The sequence below is a fragment of the Gigantopelta aegis genome, chromosome 10 (assembly GCF_016097555.1).
Source record: "Gigantopelta aegis isolate Gae_Host chromosome 10, Gae_host_genome, whole genome shotgun sequence".
In the NCBI taxonomy this organism is placed as follows: Eukaryota; Metazoa; Mollusca; class Gastropoda; order Neomphalida; family Peltospiridae; genus Gigantopelta; species Gigantopelta aegis.
Window position 1 is genome coordinate 37,522,576 of NC_054708.1, and position 17,371 is coordinate 37,539,946.

A 17,371-nucleotide genomic window follows, 5' to 3' on the forward strand; every position below is an offset into this window, starting at 1 on the left:
ACTTAACCAATTTAACATTAACTGTGTTGTTGAGGATTGCCTCGCAGCTGGTTAAGTAGGAATCAAAGTACACATCATTACTTAACCAATTTAACATTAACTGTGTTGTTGAGGATTGCCTCGCAGCTGGTTAAGTAGGAATCAAATACACATCATTACTTAACCAATTTAACATTAACTGTGTTGTTGAGGATTGCTTCGCAGCTGGTTAAGTAGGAATCAAATACACATCATTACTTAACCAATTTAACATTAACTGTGTTGTTGAGGATTGCCTTGCAGCTGGTTAGGTAGGAATCAAATACACATCATTACTTAACCAATTTAACATTAACTGTGTTGTTGAGGATTGCCTCGCAGCTGGTCAAGTAGGAATCAAAGTACACATCATTACTTAACCAATTTAACATTAACTGTGTTGTTGAGGATTGCCTCGCAGCTGGTTAAGTAGGAATCAAAGTACACATCATTACTTAACCAATTTAACATTAACTGTGTTGTTGAGGATTGCCTCGCAGCTGGTTAAGTAGGAATCAAATACACATCATTACTTAACCAATTTAACATTAACTGTGTTGTTGAGGATTGCCTTGCAGCTGGTTAAGTAGGAATCAAAGTACACATCATTACTTAACCAATTTAACATTAACTGTGTTGTTGAGGATTGCCTCTCAACCGGTCAAGTAGGAATCAAAGTACACATCATTACTTAACCAATTTAACATTAACTGTGTTGTTGAGGATTGCCTCGCAACCGGTCAAGTAGGAATCAAAGTACACATCAGTGTAGCCAATGTGTAGACTGGTACTTAACCCATTTATCTGCTTGGGATAACTTCCGTGTACCTGCCTGCACACTGGCTAAACTGATGGATGACATTACATGTAAATGTGTGGTTGAGGATTGTTGTGCACCTAACATATGATTCCTGTTCTTTTGTTGCTATCAGGATTACTTTAGGTATGTTTACACTTACCATGTACATACATTTATGTTAATTTCGAAAATGTTATTTGAGAATTAATGCTTGATAATTAATTACTTGAACATAACTTTTCAGTACTTTATTTAAGTACATAGCTGTGCAGACTTGTAATGTAACTCCATATGAATTATAGTACAAGTTTTGACTTAGAGTATTTTTACATGCCCCTATACCACTAAGGTTTCAGGCATGTCCATCCTCCATGGGTCCGGTCTCTGGATAGCCAGTGATCCAACTCGGGACAGAAACAAGTTTTGGAAGTAGTAATATGAATATGTTTCAAGGAATACATTACATGAAGCTGACAATCATTATAATTAGATTTACATGTATAAAATATTTTCAATGGCCAGTGTTAAACTTTCAAACTGTCAGCCTCGGGTCTATGTTTCCCCATCTCTTTGTGTGTCTATTCACGTGTTCCCAGAACTTGCCATAAAAGATTAATAGAAATATTATGAAAGATTAATGAATGACAGACAAGAATATTTTCATTTGATATAGAAAGGCTATTGATGGTTTTCAATTTTAATGTGTGTTAAGTAAAATTGTGGAGATGCTATTTGTTTTATGGAGATTTTCTCAAATCTCAAATTAAATGAAGAAAATAAAATATGTACCAGTAAAAACAACATACAAAATAAAGATGGACCACTACATACTTCGATCTATCCATATAGTTAACACAACTTTTCTACAGCAATAAAAAAAGCATATTTAATTAAATAAATAATGATCAAAATACTGACACGTCTGCTATTTAGTAGATGAAGCCATTGTTAGCCTTTAACAATGAATGCCACACAGTGTAGGGAATCCATGAGTGCAACACATTGGACTTGAGTACTCGAGGGTCAAACTCGACCCGTACCCGATTACCAGACACTTACGCTTGATGATAATGAGACTAAGAAAATAAGCAGCTTAATTGAAGCACTGAACATGGATGCCAAATCATGCCATTGTATTTCATTCAACACATTTAAATTTTGTTTTCCCCTCTATGTGTCATAATGTAACCGGCGGCAAGCATATGGCAAACTGATGTAAAAAATATACTTAAATTAAAGTGCTCTTCCTTGCACGGGTACTCGAGTCCTGTGAACGGACTGGAGTCTTGCTAGACTCGGCCCATGCCCGAGTACTCGAGTACTCGTGGAAAACCTAACACAGTGAGTGGGCAGAACACTAGTTCTGTGACATATGTCAGACCATCTCAACCAGTAAAAAGACTAAGTTCAGTATGGTTTTGTACCACATGTCTTTCTAACAACCAACACACTGGATTTTCTAACAACCAAGACACTGGATTTCAGTCAGCACAGAAGCACAGCGGCCACACAAACACCAACATGTAATTGCTACACTACCATCACTTTCAACAGATGATGGCTTTTCTCCGGACACTTAACTGGCATTTGTCACCTCATTGTTCCTCTCTAGTTGTTTTTCTAGCTTCTATCTGTTGCTTGAGAAATCAGTCTCAGAATTTTTTTTTTTAGTTAGTGGTTTTGTCATTGTTCTATGCAAACTTTTGCAGGTGAAGTAATTATTTTATGACAGTCTCATCATGTGCATCCACTTATGGGGAGACAATTCCTTTTGTAAAGATGCCCATCTCCATAAAGTAGTAATATAATGCATAGTAATGTACGTTTTCTATTTCTAAATGTATAAACTGATATAGGAACTTCACAACAAAGAAGACTTATTTTTCATAATAATATGCCTTTAACACAAGCTCTTTTCCATTTTTAGGGTTGTCTTTCTTGTTATTTTGTTCTGTTGGATATTTTAAACAAAAACAAATTAAGTCTATACAGCCTTCCTGTTGAAAATGTCTCCCTCTCCCTCCGTTTCTGTGTCCCTCCTGAAATCATTTGCATTTGATACTCGATAAAGCTCAGTGGTTTACTTTTTCTCAATTAATTTATTTACCCAATGTTCCTGACATCTTTAGTATAATTGTTAATAATTATTTGTGCAAACACAAAGTTAAAAATAGAGATTTATGATTTAAAAACTATATGGTAGAAGAATATTTCTGCTGTATTTTATATCAGTAATGTCGTAATTCCATAAATTATCTATGGATGAGAATTAAACAATGCATACTGAAATACACAAAAATACACAAATGTATGAAGTGGAAACCATTTTGTTTACTTATATTCATGCTTATATCCAACTAAGATTCAAGCACACTGTCCTGGGCACACACCTCAGCTATCAGGGCTCTCTGTCGAGGACAGTGAAAATGGAAACTCTGAGACAGACAGCCTTATTATGTCATCCCCATTCATAATATATAGTTAATTAATTTTTGTCTTGTAGCCTAATTAAATTACCTGTCTTTACATAGCTATAATAAAATACCAGTAGAACTACATGAACATAGCCATTTATCATCATTAAAAACTACATGAACATAGCCATTTATCATCATTAAAAACTACATGAACATAGCCATTTATCATCATTAAAAACTACATGAACATAGCCATTTAACATTATTAAAAACTACATGAACACAGCCATTTAACATCACTAAAAACTACAACAACACAGCCATTTAACATCACTAAAAACTACACGAACATAACCATTTAACATCACTAAAAAATACATGAACATAGCCATTTATCATCATTAAAAACTACATGAACACAGCCATTTATCATCATTAAAAACTACATGAACATAGCCATTTATCATCATTAAAACAACACGAACATAGCCATTTATCATCATTAAAAACTACATGAACATAGCCATTTATCATCATTAAAAACTAAATGAACATAGCCATTTATCATCATTAAAAACTACATGAACATAGCCATTTATCATCATTAAAAACTACATGAACACAGCCATTTAACATCATTTATCATCATTAAAAACTACATGAATATAGCCATTTATCGTTATTAAAAACTACATGAACATAGCCATTTATCGTTATTAAAAACTACATGAATATAGCCATTTATCGTTATTAAAAACTACATGAACATAGCCATTTATCGTTATTAAAAACTACATGAACATAGCCATTTATCATTATTAAAAACTACATGAACACAGCCATTTATCATCATTAAAAACTACATGAACATAGCCATTTAACATCATTGATCATCATTAAAAACTACATGAATATAGCCATTTATCATTATTAAAAACTACATGAACATAGCCATTTATCATCATTAAAAACTACATGAACATAGCCATTTATCATCATTAAAAACTACATGAACATAGCCATTTATCATCATTAAAAACTACATGAACATAGCCATTTATCATTATTAAAAACTACATGAACACAGCCATTTATCATCATTAACAACTACATGAACACAGCCATTTATCATCATTAAAAACTACATGAACATAGCCATTTATCATCATTAAAACAACACGAACATAGCTATTTATCATCATTAAAAACTACATGAACATAGCCATTTATCATCATTAAAAACTACATGAACATAGCCATTTATCATCATTAAAAACTACATGAACATAGCCATTTATCATCATTAAAACAACACGAACATAGCTATTTATCATCATTAAAAACAACATGAACACAGCCATTTATCATCATTAACAACTACATGAACATAGCCATTTATCATTATTAAAAACTACATGAACATAGCCATTTATCATCATTAAAAACTACATGAACATAGCCATTTATCATCATTAAAAACTACATGAACACAGCCATTTATCATCATTAACAACTACATGAACACAGCCATTTAACATCATTTATCATCATTAACAACTACATGAACATAGCCATTTATCATCATTAAAAACAACATGAACACAGCCATTTATCATCATTAACAACTACATGAACACAGCCATTTATCATCATTAAAAACTACATGAACATAGCCATTTATCATCATTAAAAACTACATGAACATAGCCATTTATCATCATTAAAAACTACATGAACATAGCCATTTATCATCATTAAAAACTACATGAACATAGCCATTTATCATCATTAACAACTACATGAACACAGCCATTTATCATCTTTAAAAACTACATGAACACAGCCATTTATCATCATTAAAAACTACATGAACACAGCCATTTATCATCATTAAAAACTACATGAACACAGCCATTTATCATCATTAAAAACTACATGAACATAGCCATTTATCATCATTAAAAACTACATGAACATAGCCATTTATCATCATTAAAAACTACATGAACACAGCCATTTATCATCATTAACAACTACATGAACACAGCCATTTAACATCATTTATCATCATTAACAACTACATGAACATAGCCATTTATCATCATTAAAAACAACATGAACACAGCCTCTTTATCATCATTAACAACTACATGAACACAGCCATTTATCATCATTAAAAACAACATGAACACAGCCATTTAACATCATTAAAAACTACATGAACACAGCCATTTAACATCATTAAAAACTACATGAACACAGCCATTTAACATCATTAAAAACTACATGAACACAGCCATTTATCATCATTAAAACTACATGAACACAGCCATTTATCATCATTAAAACTACATGAACACAGCCATTTATCATCATTAAAACTACATGAACATAGCCATTTATCATCATTAAAAACTACATGAACACAGCCATTTAACATCATTAAAACAACATGAACACAGCCATTTAACATCATTAAAACTACATGAACACAGCCATTTATCATCATTAAAACTACATGAACACAGCCATTTATCATCATTAAAACTACATGAACACAGCCATTTATCATCATTAAAACTACATGAACATAGCCATTTATCATCATTAAAACTACATGAACACAGCCATTTATCATCATTAAAACTACATGAACACAGCCATTTATCATCATTAAAACAACATGAACACAGCCATTTAACATCATTAAAACTACATGAACACAGCCATTTATCATCATTAAAACAACACGAACACAGCCATCATTAAAAACTACTAGCCATTTATCATTTGATATCTCACTGTTGACAGGCAGTTAGTAAATTCATATTCCATATGACACTAACCGTAACAACTTTGTTCTGTTCATTGTAGAAATCAATAACGGGCTGCGTCTGATTGTGGAATGTTTGTAGCCGTTTGTTTATAGTCTCCTCGTTGTCATCAACGCGTCCACTGGTTTTGCCACGGTTCAAAAGACGAGCCTTCATGGTTTCATCAGAAACATTGAAGAACAGAACTGCAGTACAACCAACAATCTACAACAAGCATAATATAGTCTGTTATATTACCTAATCAAATAATACACATCTAAATCAGAGGCAGACCCAGCATTTGTAAAGGGGGGTCACAATATTCCAAAAAGGGCAGAGTTCCCAAAGGGAACAAGATCAGGTGGGGGTTAAAGAGGTTCAGGGGCATGCTCCCCAGAAACATATGAAATAAATATGCTCAGCTAGCTAACTAGCTACAGGGACTTAGGGCAATTTAGTGTTGTATTTTGTGAGGGATGAAACTAAAAATAAAAGTCGCTGAAAAGGACACTTCAAACACCCCTTCTGGATCCACCAATGTAAACAAGTCTGTCACTAGTTCTGTTGGACCAAATCAGTTCACATTGCTGATAATGTTAACATGTTCTAATAAAACTGGTATAAGTAGCACATCAACACACACAGGTAGAAACACCATTAAAAAATGTGGCATCTCACATTTCAGTTACCTGCAAAAAATGGAGTGTCATTTGGCATAAAAGAGACTGATGTTTTTTTGTTCAGAAAATTGTACTTCCATTTCTTATTGTACCCTACTGTTTTCAGCCTCTTGTGTATTCTGTTTAACAAATGTACTGTATCTAAAACAATTTAAGTTGTTGCTTGTTTTGGGGTTTTTGTTGGTGAATGTTGGTAGACACTGAGTAATAGATGTAACAAACAGTGAGAAAAACATATAATACATACTTCATTCTCAAACCTCTTGCCCTGCTCCAGTTGCCGGGGGTAGCCATCAATAAGAAAACACTTTGTTTCTGTCAGCTTGGCCTCCATGCTTTCTCTCAGCAGCGTTAACACAACATCCTAAACAAGAGCACATCCTTATTACGAGGTCCTGACATTTTGTGACTGGTCAGTGGTGTGATCATGTACAATGTATAACAAAATTCAGTAACTCTTAGAATGAACTGTCCACAGCCCAGTAAAGAAGCCATTTAAACATTACTCTCATAATTGGTGCTGCATGTAACATTCACTAGTCTGCTTTGTTGAAATTGATTTTTTTTAAATATATATATTATGTATTTCCTAAATACTGTTCCACATGCTAATAATTTAGAAACAATGTAACAATCTTCCGTTCTGTAAATCTCCAAGTACACTATTTTTAATACAAGTTTTGTATTTTAGTTTAAAAGTTGCTTTTTGTCTAGCTGGAGAAGACCCTATATTAGACCATGGGGTCCTCGTGCATCCCCTTCCTCCCCTCCCACAACTCCACTACAGTATGTTTTTAGAAGCCCTAGTCTTCAACACAAAACTAACTAATTTGGGATCCACTCCTCATTTGTCACCAGTGTTTGAGGGTACCCTAACAAAAAATCAAAAACATTTTTGTTGATGTCAGGCCATAATCGGTACCCTCTAATTTTTGTGCACCAAAATGTCCATACATGCGTCAGTGGCATGTATTATATATCAAATCAAAGCTTACGATCTACTCGATCACATGGTATGCTGTAATGTCGGATATCTACTAAAATTCAATGACTATGTCATCATTAAGTGACCATATCCCAATTTACCTTCCGACTTCCCATAAAATATCCCAATTTAAAAACAAAAATATTTTTCACAAGAACACATCAAATGTCTGTCACCTGCTTGCTAGGTTTTTATATTCTACACTATCGTAGCATTCATATGACACCAATATCATAATCCTGGCATTCAAATAATGAGGGATGATGTTTTGAATATGATAGTAGTTTACTGAATTTTACTCTCATAATCTGAAATATCGGTCTCAGATTTGGGCTCTTCTGGAAAATAGTGTTCAACTTTTGAAATTGATTCTAAATAAACTTTTTCCAAGAAATCCGATGGTGCCAAACGATTTTTGCGATCAAATATATCCAACATGACACCACCCCAGTCCCCAATTATTTGGGGACGGGGGGGAGCATGAAACTTACTTATATATGTAAATTATGTTCTTGTTATTTTTTTTATTTGTGTGTCCATTTAAGATTCAAAAGTGGTTAAGTTAATCAAATAATTTTCAGAATAGCCACCAAATGGTTAAATTTTCTGACGAGTTCACCAAATCCATTTCAAATCACCTTAATATCTTTATCGTTTATATGTATCGCTACGGTATTATGTAACAGGTAATGTGAAATGAAATGAAAAATTACTCAAAATGGTTATTTACAACAATATGAACAACATTACCATGATCCAAAGGGTCAAAAGAGAATTTTGGCAGTCAATAATCACTGGTTAATATAATGTACACACAGTTTGCACTACAATAATACGAAATTAATATATGGAACAGTGTTCTAAACAAATATATTGAATTTTGTCACATCATCTTCAATGTGTTGAAAGTTGGACATATTTTCACACATTTTGAACAATATGAGTTGTAAGTGAATATTAAACCAGTCAATCCAACAATGGTTACTGAACACTAGCTCAACACATGCTATCTAGACATCTTTCTCAGTGACAAATTTAACTCAAATCAGTTAATCTATGCATAATTGGCCAAAACATGGATAAACTAACCAGTGATACAAGTTCTCCTTTTTCCATGATTTCATTGAGTTTGTTGCCTCTGTCACTACCAGAGGAAACTTCTGCTCTAAGAAGATCTCCAGATGACAAATGACAAAATCCATACTTCTCTACAATTTTTGCACATTGCGTTCCCTTGCCACTCCCTGGTCCACCTAAAGTAAAATATGTAAGTTTGATATTAGTAACACAATTTATTACACACTCATTGGTGAGAACATCATTCATTGTTTACAATAACACACACCAATAACACACACCAATAACACACTGCTCCTAGGTGATGACCCAGTTGTTACAGCCATACAATCCAATAAAATAGGCACAATAGAAATTAATAGTTCTGTATCATAAAGTTAACCTGAAACTGATTTCACTTTGACACATAACAGCAAGCACCGTGAATAAGTTTATGTTGAGAGGAAACCCGCTGTGATGGCTTATCGTAGGTAATGCCAGGATTAAATTACACACACGGGCTGCTTGTTACAGAGCTTCTTGCAAGAGCTCCTCCTACTCTGCGTTCATTGGTCTATGCAAGTGGCGGGAACTTGTATAGTAGCTTAACTCTGTGCCCACAGCATCAGATAAATGTATGCGTAAGCTTTCATGTAATGTTGTCTTGTTTTTCAAATTGCTTGTACTGAGATACTTAAAGTAATGTAGAAAAACTGCTTACGAACATGGCCGAGTTTGATGTTGAAGAATGGGCTAAGGAATTCAAATTAACAACAGCAACTATTGTGGCTTTGAAAGAAAAAGGTTTCCACATCAAAAAAGCTTTGGCAAAACTCACACCAGAGTTAATTTCAAAACACTTTCAAACAGGTACCAAAGGAATTCTACCCGCCCAAGCATTATTGTTGGAAGATGCTGTTTTTTCCATTCGAGAAGAAAAGCCATATGAGACGGCTTCACAACCATGTCCGTCTGATAGCAATGAAGAACTCAGTTACGGGGACATCATAGCAGTGGTGACAGCTGCCTTGGGACAACAAAACTGTCATCCAACACCAGAACCAGATACAACGACTACCACAGATCCAAGCAGTATGTCAGTTTGAAAAGATTATTTGCAACAAACCCCATCAATATAGCGATCAATAACTGAAAAACGGCCAACATTCCGTGATGTAAGAGATTTCGTTTATCACATTGATATCGTTACTACAAATGAGGGAGACGGGTTCACATTGGGCCCTCTGGAAGTAAAAACGGCCAACATTCCGTGATGTAAGAGATTTCGTTTATCACATTGATATCGTTACTGCAAATGAGGGAGACGGGTTCACATTGGGCCCTCTGGAAGTAAAAACGGCCAACATTCCGTGATGTAAGAGATTTCGTTCATCACATTGATATCGTTACTACAAATGAGGGAGACGGGTTCACATTGGGCCCTCTGGAAGTAAAAACGGCCAACATTCCGTGATGTAAGAGATTTCGTTTATCACATTGATATCGTTACTACAAATGAGGGAGACGGGTTCACATTGGGCCCTCTGGAAGTAAAAACGGCCAACATTCCGTGATGTAAGAGATTTCGTTTATCACATTGATATCGTTACTGCAAATGAGGGAGACGGGTTCACATTGGGCCCTCTGGAAGTAAAAACGGCCAACATTCCGTGATGTAAGAGATTTCGTTCATCACATTGATATCGTTACTACAAATGAGGGAGACGGGTTCACATTGGGCCCTCTGGAAGTAAAAACGGCCAACATTCCGTGATGTAAGAGATTTCGTTCATCACATTGAACATATATCGTTACTGCAAATGAGGGAGACGGGTTCACATTGGGCCCTCTGGAAGTAAAAACGGCCAACATTCCGTGATGTAAGAGATTTCGTTCATCACATTGAACATATATCGTTACTGCAAATGAGGGAGATGGGTTCACATTGGGCCCTCTGGAAGTAAAAACGGCCAACATTCCGTGATGTAAGAGATTTCGTTCATCACATTGATATCGTTACTGCAAATGAGGGAGACGGGTTCACATTGGGCCCTCTGGAAGTAAAAACGGCCAACATTCCGTGATGTAAGAGATTTCGTTCATCACATTGATATCGTTACTGCAAATGAGGGAGACGGGTTCACATTGGGCCCTCTGGAAGTAAAAACGGCCAACATTCCGTGATGTAAGAGATTTCGTTCATCACATTGAACATATATCGTTACTACAAATGAGGGAGACGGGTTCACATTGGGCCCTCTGGAAGTAAAAACGGCCAACATTCCGTGATGTAAGAGATTTCGTTTATCACATTGATATCGTTACTACAAATGAGGGAGACGGGTTCACATTGGGCCCTCTGGAAGTAAAAACGGCCAACATTCCGTGATGTAAGAGATTTCGTTCATCACATTGATATCGTTACTACAAATGAGGGAGACGGGTTCACATTGGGCCCTCTGGAAGTAAAAACGGCCAACATTCCGTGATGTAAGAGATTTCGTTCATCACATTGATATCGTTACTACAAATGAGGGAGACGGGTTCACATTGGGCCCTCTGGAAGTAAAAACGGCCAACATTCCGTGATGTAAGAGATTTCGTTCATCACATTGATATCGTTACTACAAATGAGGGAGACGGGTTCACATTGGGCCCTCTGGAAGTAAAAACGGCCAACATTCCGTGATGTAAGAGATTTCGTTCATCACATTGATATCGTTACTACAAATGAGGGAGACGGGTTCACATTGGGCCCTCTGGAAGTAAAAACGGCCAACATTCCGTGATGTAAGAGATTTCGTTTATCACATTGATATCGTTACTGCAAATGAGGGAGACGGGTTCACATTGGGCCCTCTGGAAGTAAAAAGGGCCAACATTCCGTGATGTAAGAGATTTCGTTTATCACATTGATATCGTTACTACAAATGAGGGAGACGGGTTCACATTGGGCCCTCTGGAAGTAAAAACGGCCAACATTCCGTGATGTAAGAGATTTCGTTCATCACATTGATATCGTTACTGCAAATGAGGGAGACGGGTTCACATTGGGCCCTCTGGAAGTAAAAACGGCCAACATTCCGTGATGTAAGAGATTTCGTTCATCACATTGATATCGTTACTACAAATGAGGGAGACGGGTTCACATTGGGCCCTCTGGAAGTAAAAACGGCCAACATTCCGTGATGTAAGAGATTTCGTTCATCACATTGAACATATATCGTTACTGCAAATGAGGGAGACGGGTTCACATTGGGCCCTCTGGAAGTAAAAACGGCCAACATTCCGTGATGTAAGAGATTTCGTTCATCACATTGATATCGTTACTACAAATGAGGGAGACGGGTTCACATTGGGCCCTCTGGAAGTAAAAACGGCCAACATTCCGTGATGTAAGAGATTTCGTTCATCACATTGATATCGTTACTACAAATGAGGGAGACGGGTTCACATTGGGCCCTCTGGAAGTAAAAACGGCCAACATTCCGTGATGTAAGAGATTTCGTTCATCACATTGATATCGTTACTACAAATGAGGGAGACGGGTTCACATTGGGCCCTCTGGAAGTAAAAACGGCCAACATTCCGTGATGTAAGAGATTTCGTTCATCACATTGATATCGTTACTACAAATGAGGGAGACGGGTTCACATTGGGCCCTCTGGAAGTAAAAATGAAAAGGAATAAAGTTTCTCTCAAAAAACTAACTGTTGCACAATATTTTGAGGGATCCCTTAGGATTCTGAAAGAAATGGTAAAATGTGTCAGTATGTCTGTTAATGGTGTAGTCAAGTATGTGGATTACCTACTTAAAGTGTAGATGTTTGCACAGGCTTTCAGTTGGAAATTGGTTGTGCAACATGACCATGCTTACAAGCAAGATCAACATAATGAACGCTACCATGGGCGTCCGATAACACTTATCTCATGCAACTTCATCTTCAAGGTAAAACAGATAGCCAGTCATCTAGTCAATCACATTCACGAAACAGAAAAGATTTCAAATCTGGGAAAATATCTGTGAAAGATAGAATCGCCGAAGAGGGTGTGTACTATCTGAATGCAAGTTTGAGCATGTGTGCTTCACATGTTATTTGAGTAATCATGGCGAATACAATCACCAAAGACCGGCAAGAGATCAAACTGTGACAAAAAATTGAAAAACCTCTCCCTAGTCTCAATTCTTCTGATCTTGGATGAAAACTGAGAAAAAGGACTATCGAGCTTGAAAACAACCCAGACAAAGAGTTTATTCTAAACAGGATTACAGATGTTTTTTCCATTGTGGACAATATTGATTTAGAGCCATTGCAAATGAACATATCAATGTGAAAGAACTGGTTACGACAATCGTGACAATCGAAAGATGGGCCCCTTTATTTAAAGGACATCATTTTGTTATTCAGACTGACAATACCACTGCTTGTGTAATCATAAATGTGGGTTCAACAAGAAACAATGTAGCTTTGTAACTTTTAGACTGGCTCAGTTATCTATGTTTGAAGTACAACGTTACTGTCGATGCTCAGTATATAAAAGGTGTTGGTAATAAATTGGCTGACTCGATATCTCGTCTTCAGGAGCCTGGACAAATTCGTAAATTCATAAATGCATTAGGAACATGTCACATGCCACATGTCTAAGGCATCACTGTTTTCTGTCAGTGCCCTGGTGAAAGAATGGCAACGTTCACAGCTGAATTGGACAGAGAAGCTGAAATTGGGATAAGCCACGCCTTCGTCTAGTCTACTAAGAAAGCCTACTCAACACACAGATGGGCTTTTCTGAAGTTTTGTGAGTTAGCAGGTTGCACACCAGTGCTGGCAACTACAGCATCCATTGTGAGATACATTTCTTATCTAGCCTGAAGCAAAGCTGGCCTCAGATTACAGTTATCTTCCCATTTGGTTGTCCAAAATCCGGAAGTTTCACCGCGCAAGTAGTCTGCTGTTTGACTGTGATTATTTCATGGCAGACAGCTATGAAGTGGCAACTGTTTGACTGAAGTGACAGGGGATAGCATGTAGTTTGTAAACATGTGTAACTTGTTGACATTGAAGACTTGTTTGTGGTAATTCCGGCCCATGCAAAAGTAGTGCTTTTTGTGTAAAATGGGTGTACTCCGGCCTGGTTTAGAGGGTGTGTCTGTTTAAACCAATATGCTGGGAGAAAGAGCTGGACAACAGGGGTTGTCCTTTTCAGGGTATGTGTCCCCCATGCAGGCAAAGGTACATACAAAACTTCACGGGCCTGCTGATATTAATAAAAATGTTATAGCCACTAAGGCTATATAGAAACATATAGCGAAATTAATTGTGGTCTGAGGCCTGATATAGTTCACACATTACACCGGTTAAATGCTTGATTCTGATGAAAGTATTATAACCAGAGAGGTGAAATTACACAGACTGATTGTGCATACCACAAGGAATATGAAAACTAATTTATTTATTTTCTAAATATTTTATTAAATTAAAAAACATTTTTTTTGAATTTATTAAAAATTAAAATTAAAATTTTCAACTTTTAAATTTCAGTATCCTCCAAAATAGCATAAGATGACCTCTGATGTTACTACAGGTTGTTGCAATATTTTTTAACAGTTTTGAGCTAATAATTTGGTAAAAAAGAGCAAAAGTTGGATTTTGTTAGTCAATATTGAGATTTTAATTTTTTTTACATATTGAATTTTAATGAGTTTCTCAATTATTGCAATTGGACAGAAGATCTAAATATAATGAATATATCACTACTAAATGTAATTAAACACTTTAAATAAATAGTATACAGTTTTTAACAAGATTAAGTACTCTAATAATACATTTCACCTACATTTATGTAAATTACACACTTCAGTCATTTTTCAAAAATGGTCTTTTATCCTTAGAAAATCTAATAGGCTAATATTCTATGCTGTCTGAATGTATTTATTGTGTTCAGTAATCAGATGCTGGTATACTTGTCAAGTTTATTGCAGAAAATGTGCCAAAAAGGTTAACATTTGGCTTGTAATACATATGGCAGAATAATCCATAATGCATATTCAGTGGTCATTACTACAAACATCCTTCCAATCAAGAAATACTATACTGAGGTATCCCAGACACTGGCACATGACTACACTTGTTAACAGTTATCACTGGAAACTGAAAAATATGGTGCAAGTACCTCTTGGTAGGATTTATATCAGCATTTTGTGACAAAATCTTCATTTTCAAAGTTGTCGTCAACAAAAAAAATATTATGGTGTATACCTAAGTAATATCTGTAGGGCATATTCATATTAATATGCATTTATATGGACTGTTTTGCCTTTTACAAAGTGGCTACATGTCTAATACAGTAAATGAAGTAGATTAAGTAAATACAGCAGGTCAAAATTGAATATGAGGCCTATCATGTCTAATTTTCCCTGAAATTAGTGTGTAAACATTTGTTGCAAATGGCCCCAATTTTGTGACTTTCACCATCCCTCTGACACATTTCTAATAATGTATCATGAATTCAGTCACCATATCTTTACTAAGCCTCCACTTATCATATCTAAAATGCAAAATTTTACAGTTTTAGATTTTTTTGTTTCTCAAAAATTTAAATTTAAGTTTAATATTTAATTAAAAATGAAGTAAAATCTAATGATTGATTTTTTTTCCTTTAAATATTTCAAAATCTTTCCAAGACAACACTGTGCAGATAGAACATATGTAGAAGAAAAAATAGCTGCTCATTGTATGAAGAAATTCCAAAATTTGATAAAGTTATTACATTTTGAAGTTGGTGTCCCTCAAGTTTCCATTGCTAAAATTGGCCATGGCAAGGCACTGTGGTAGGTGTTTTAACACAGCCTCTGTATACTCTCAGTTTAAAGGTGACATACCGATACTTGCCGAGCATTGCTTTAATATGTATATCATTGGAATGCATTAGTGTGGGCCAGTTTTTAGGGGAAAAAATGGACTGATAGGCCTCAGATTACAGTTATCTTCCCATTTGGTTGTCCAAAATCCGGAAGTTTCACTGCGCAAGTAGTCTGCTGTTTGACTGTGATTATTTCATGGCAGACAGCTATGAAGTGGCAACTGTTTGACTGAAGTGACAGGGGATAGCATGTAGTTTGTAAACATGTGTAACTTGTTGACATTGAAGACTTGTTTGTGGTAATTCCGGCCCATGCAAAAGTAGTGCTTTTTGTGTAAAATGGGTGTACTCCGGCCTGGTTTAGAGGGTGTGTCTGTTTAAACCAATATGCTGGGAGAAAGAGCTGGACAACAGGGGTTGTCCTTTTCAGGGTATGTGTCCCCCATGCAGGCAAAGGTACATACAAAACTTCACGGGCCTGCTGATATTAATAAAAATGTTATAGCCACTAAGGCTATATAGAAACATATAGCGAAATTAATTGTGGTCTGAGGCCAGCTTTCAAAACTGTGTCCCAGTACATTAATATAATTCGACTTCATCATGTTGACATGGGTCTCACTAACCCGCTTGCCAGTAACTTTAAAATAAAAACAATTCTCAAAGGGATTAAACGTGCCAAGGGCAATTTCAGCCAGCAAAAACTACCATTAACTTTGAACAACCTAAAGCTAATCTGCCAATTTCTGGATTTCACAATCACAGAAGATATACAAATGTGTGCAGCTATTTTGACAGCTTTCTTTGGATTACTTTGTGCCAGCAATATCGCGGGGAAACAATCAACAGCCTGGCAATAAGTGTCTTAAACAGCAGGACCTCCGCCTGCTACCATCTGGGTGTGCTTCAAAAACAATTCACTTCTGTGAATGGATACATCCCGTGGTGCTGCCTGTTCTTCCCAGCAGTATATTATGTCCAACCGCATCTGTGTTATCTCTGATCAAAGTGACAAGAGATGCAGCACCTACCAGTACCCTCTTCTCGTTTACTTTAAATGGGAAACCTCACCATCTATCTGCCAGGATGTTTCGTTAACAAGCTCAAAGATTTGTTGACTAAGACGGGGCTTGACAGTGCTCGTCACAACACATTCTTTAAGGTGTGGGGGAGTCACATAACTTGTATGTTCGGGTGTGCCCTTCCCACTTGTGTGAGTTCTGGGAGACTGAAAAGTGATGCAATATTTGATTACATCCATCCTTCCCCACGTACCAAACATTTGATCTTAAATTCTGCTACCAAAAACTTTATCTAATAACTTTATATATTCGACTACCACTATGTGGGATTTGGGACTTTATTAAATTGACTAAATAATATATGTACATTGCTGGAAGTTTTAGAGGAAAGGACTTGTTAAAACAATAGCTGTAAAATGAATTGTTGTTAATTTTTATTGATGTAGTTGGTATTCAAATGTACATTAGTTGAAGCAATAAATGCTTTGTGCCCGGATGTGTGTTGTGTTTTAAGCAATCAATTAATTCATGAGAGCTTGAAAATAGATAATACATTGTAGTCATAGTATAGATTAACCCAATTAAGAATTGCAATATGAGGATACTTTGCTGATTTCGTACACCACTGCACAAACACGGAGTGTTTATTGAAACTTTAATTATCACAGTAGCAAATACATTTCAGTGCACTCCGGTGCAGCACAGCTATTACCCTATCCC

The 17,371-nt window shown here is 35.9% G+C and overlaps 1 protein-coding gene and 1 long non-coding RNA gene across 3 annotated transcripts in view; one reads left to right on the forward strand and one right to left on the reverse strand.

Annotated features, from left to right (window-relative positions):
* LOC121382729 overlaps nt 1-17,371 on the forward strand; it is a 68,339-nt gene that overhangs the window by 19,974 nt on the left and 30,994 nt on the right. The window lies entirely within an intron of this gene.
* The window catches only part of LOC121382727 (adenylate kinase isoenzyme 5-like), a 121,173-nt gene that overhangs the window by 3,089 nt on the left and 100,713 nt on the right, over nt 1-17,371 (reverse strand). For both annotated transcript variants that reach the window (XM_041512281.1, XM_041512280.1), the window contains exons 20-22: nt 8,802-8,965; nt 6,975-7,091; nt 6,081-6,272 (exon numbers count right to left, since the gene is read on the reverse strand). In XM_041512281.1, the coding sequence (XP_041368215.1) occupies nt 6,081-6,272; nt 6,975-7,091; nt 8,802-8,965 (473 nt within the window). The remainder of the gene's footprint in view (nt 1-6,080; nt 6,273-6,974; nt 7,092-8,801; nt 8,966-17,371) is intronic.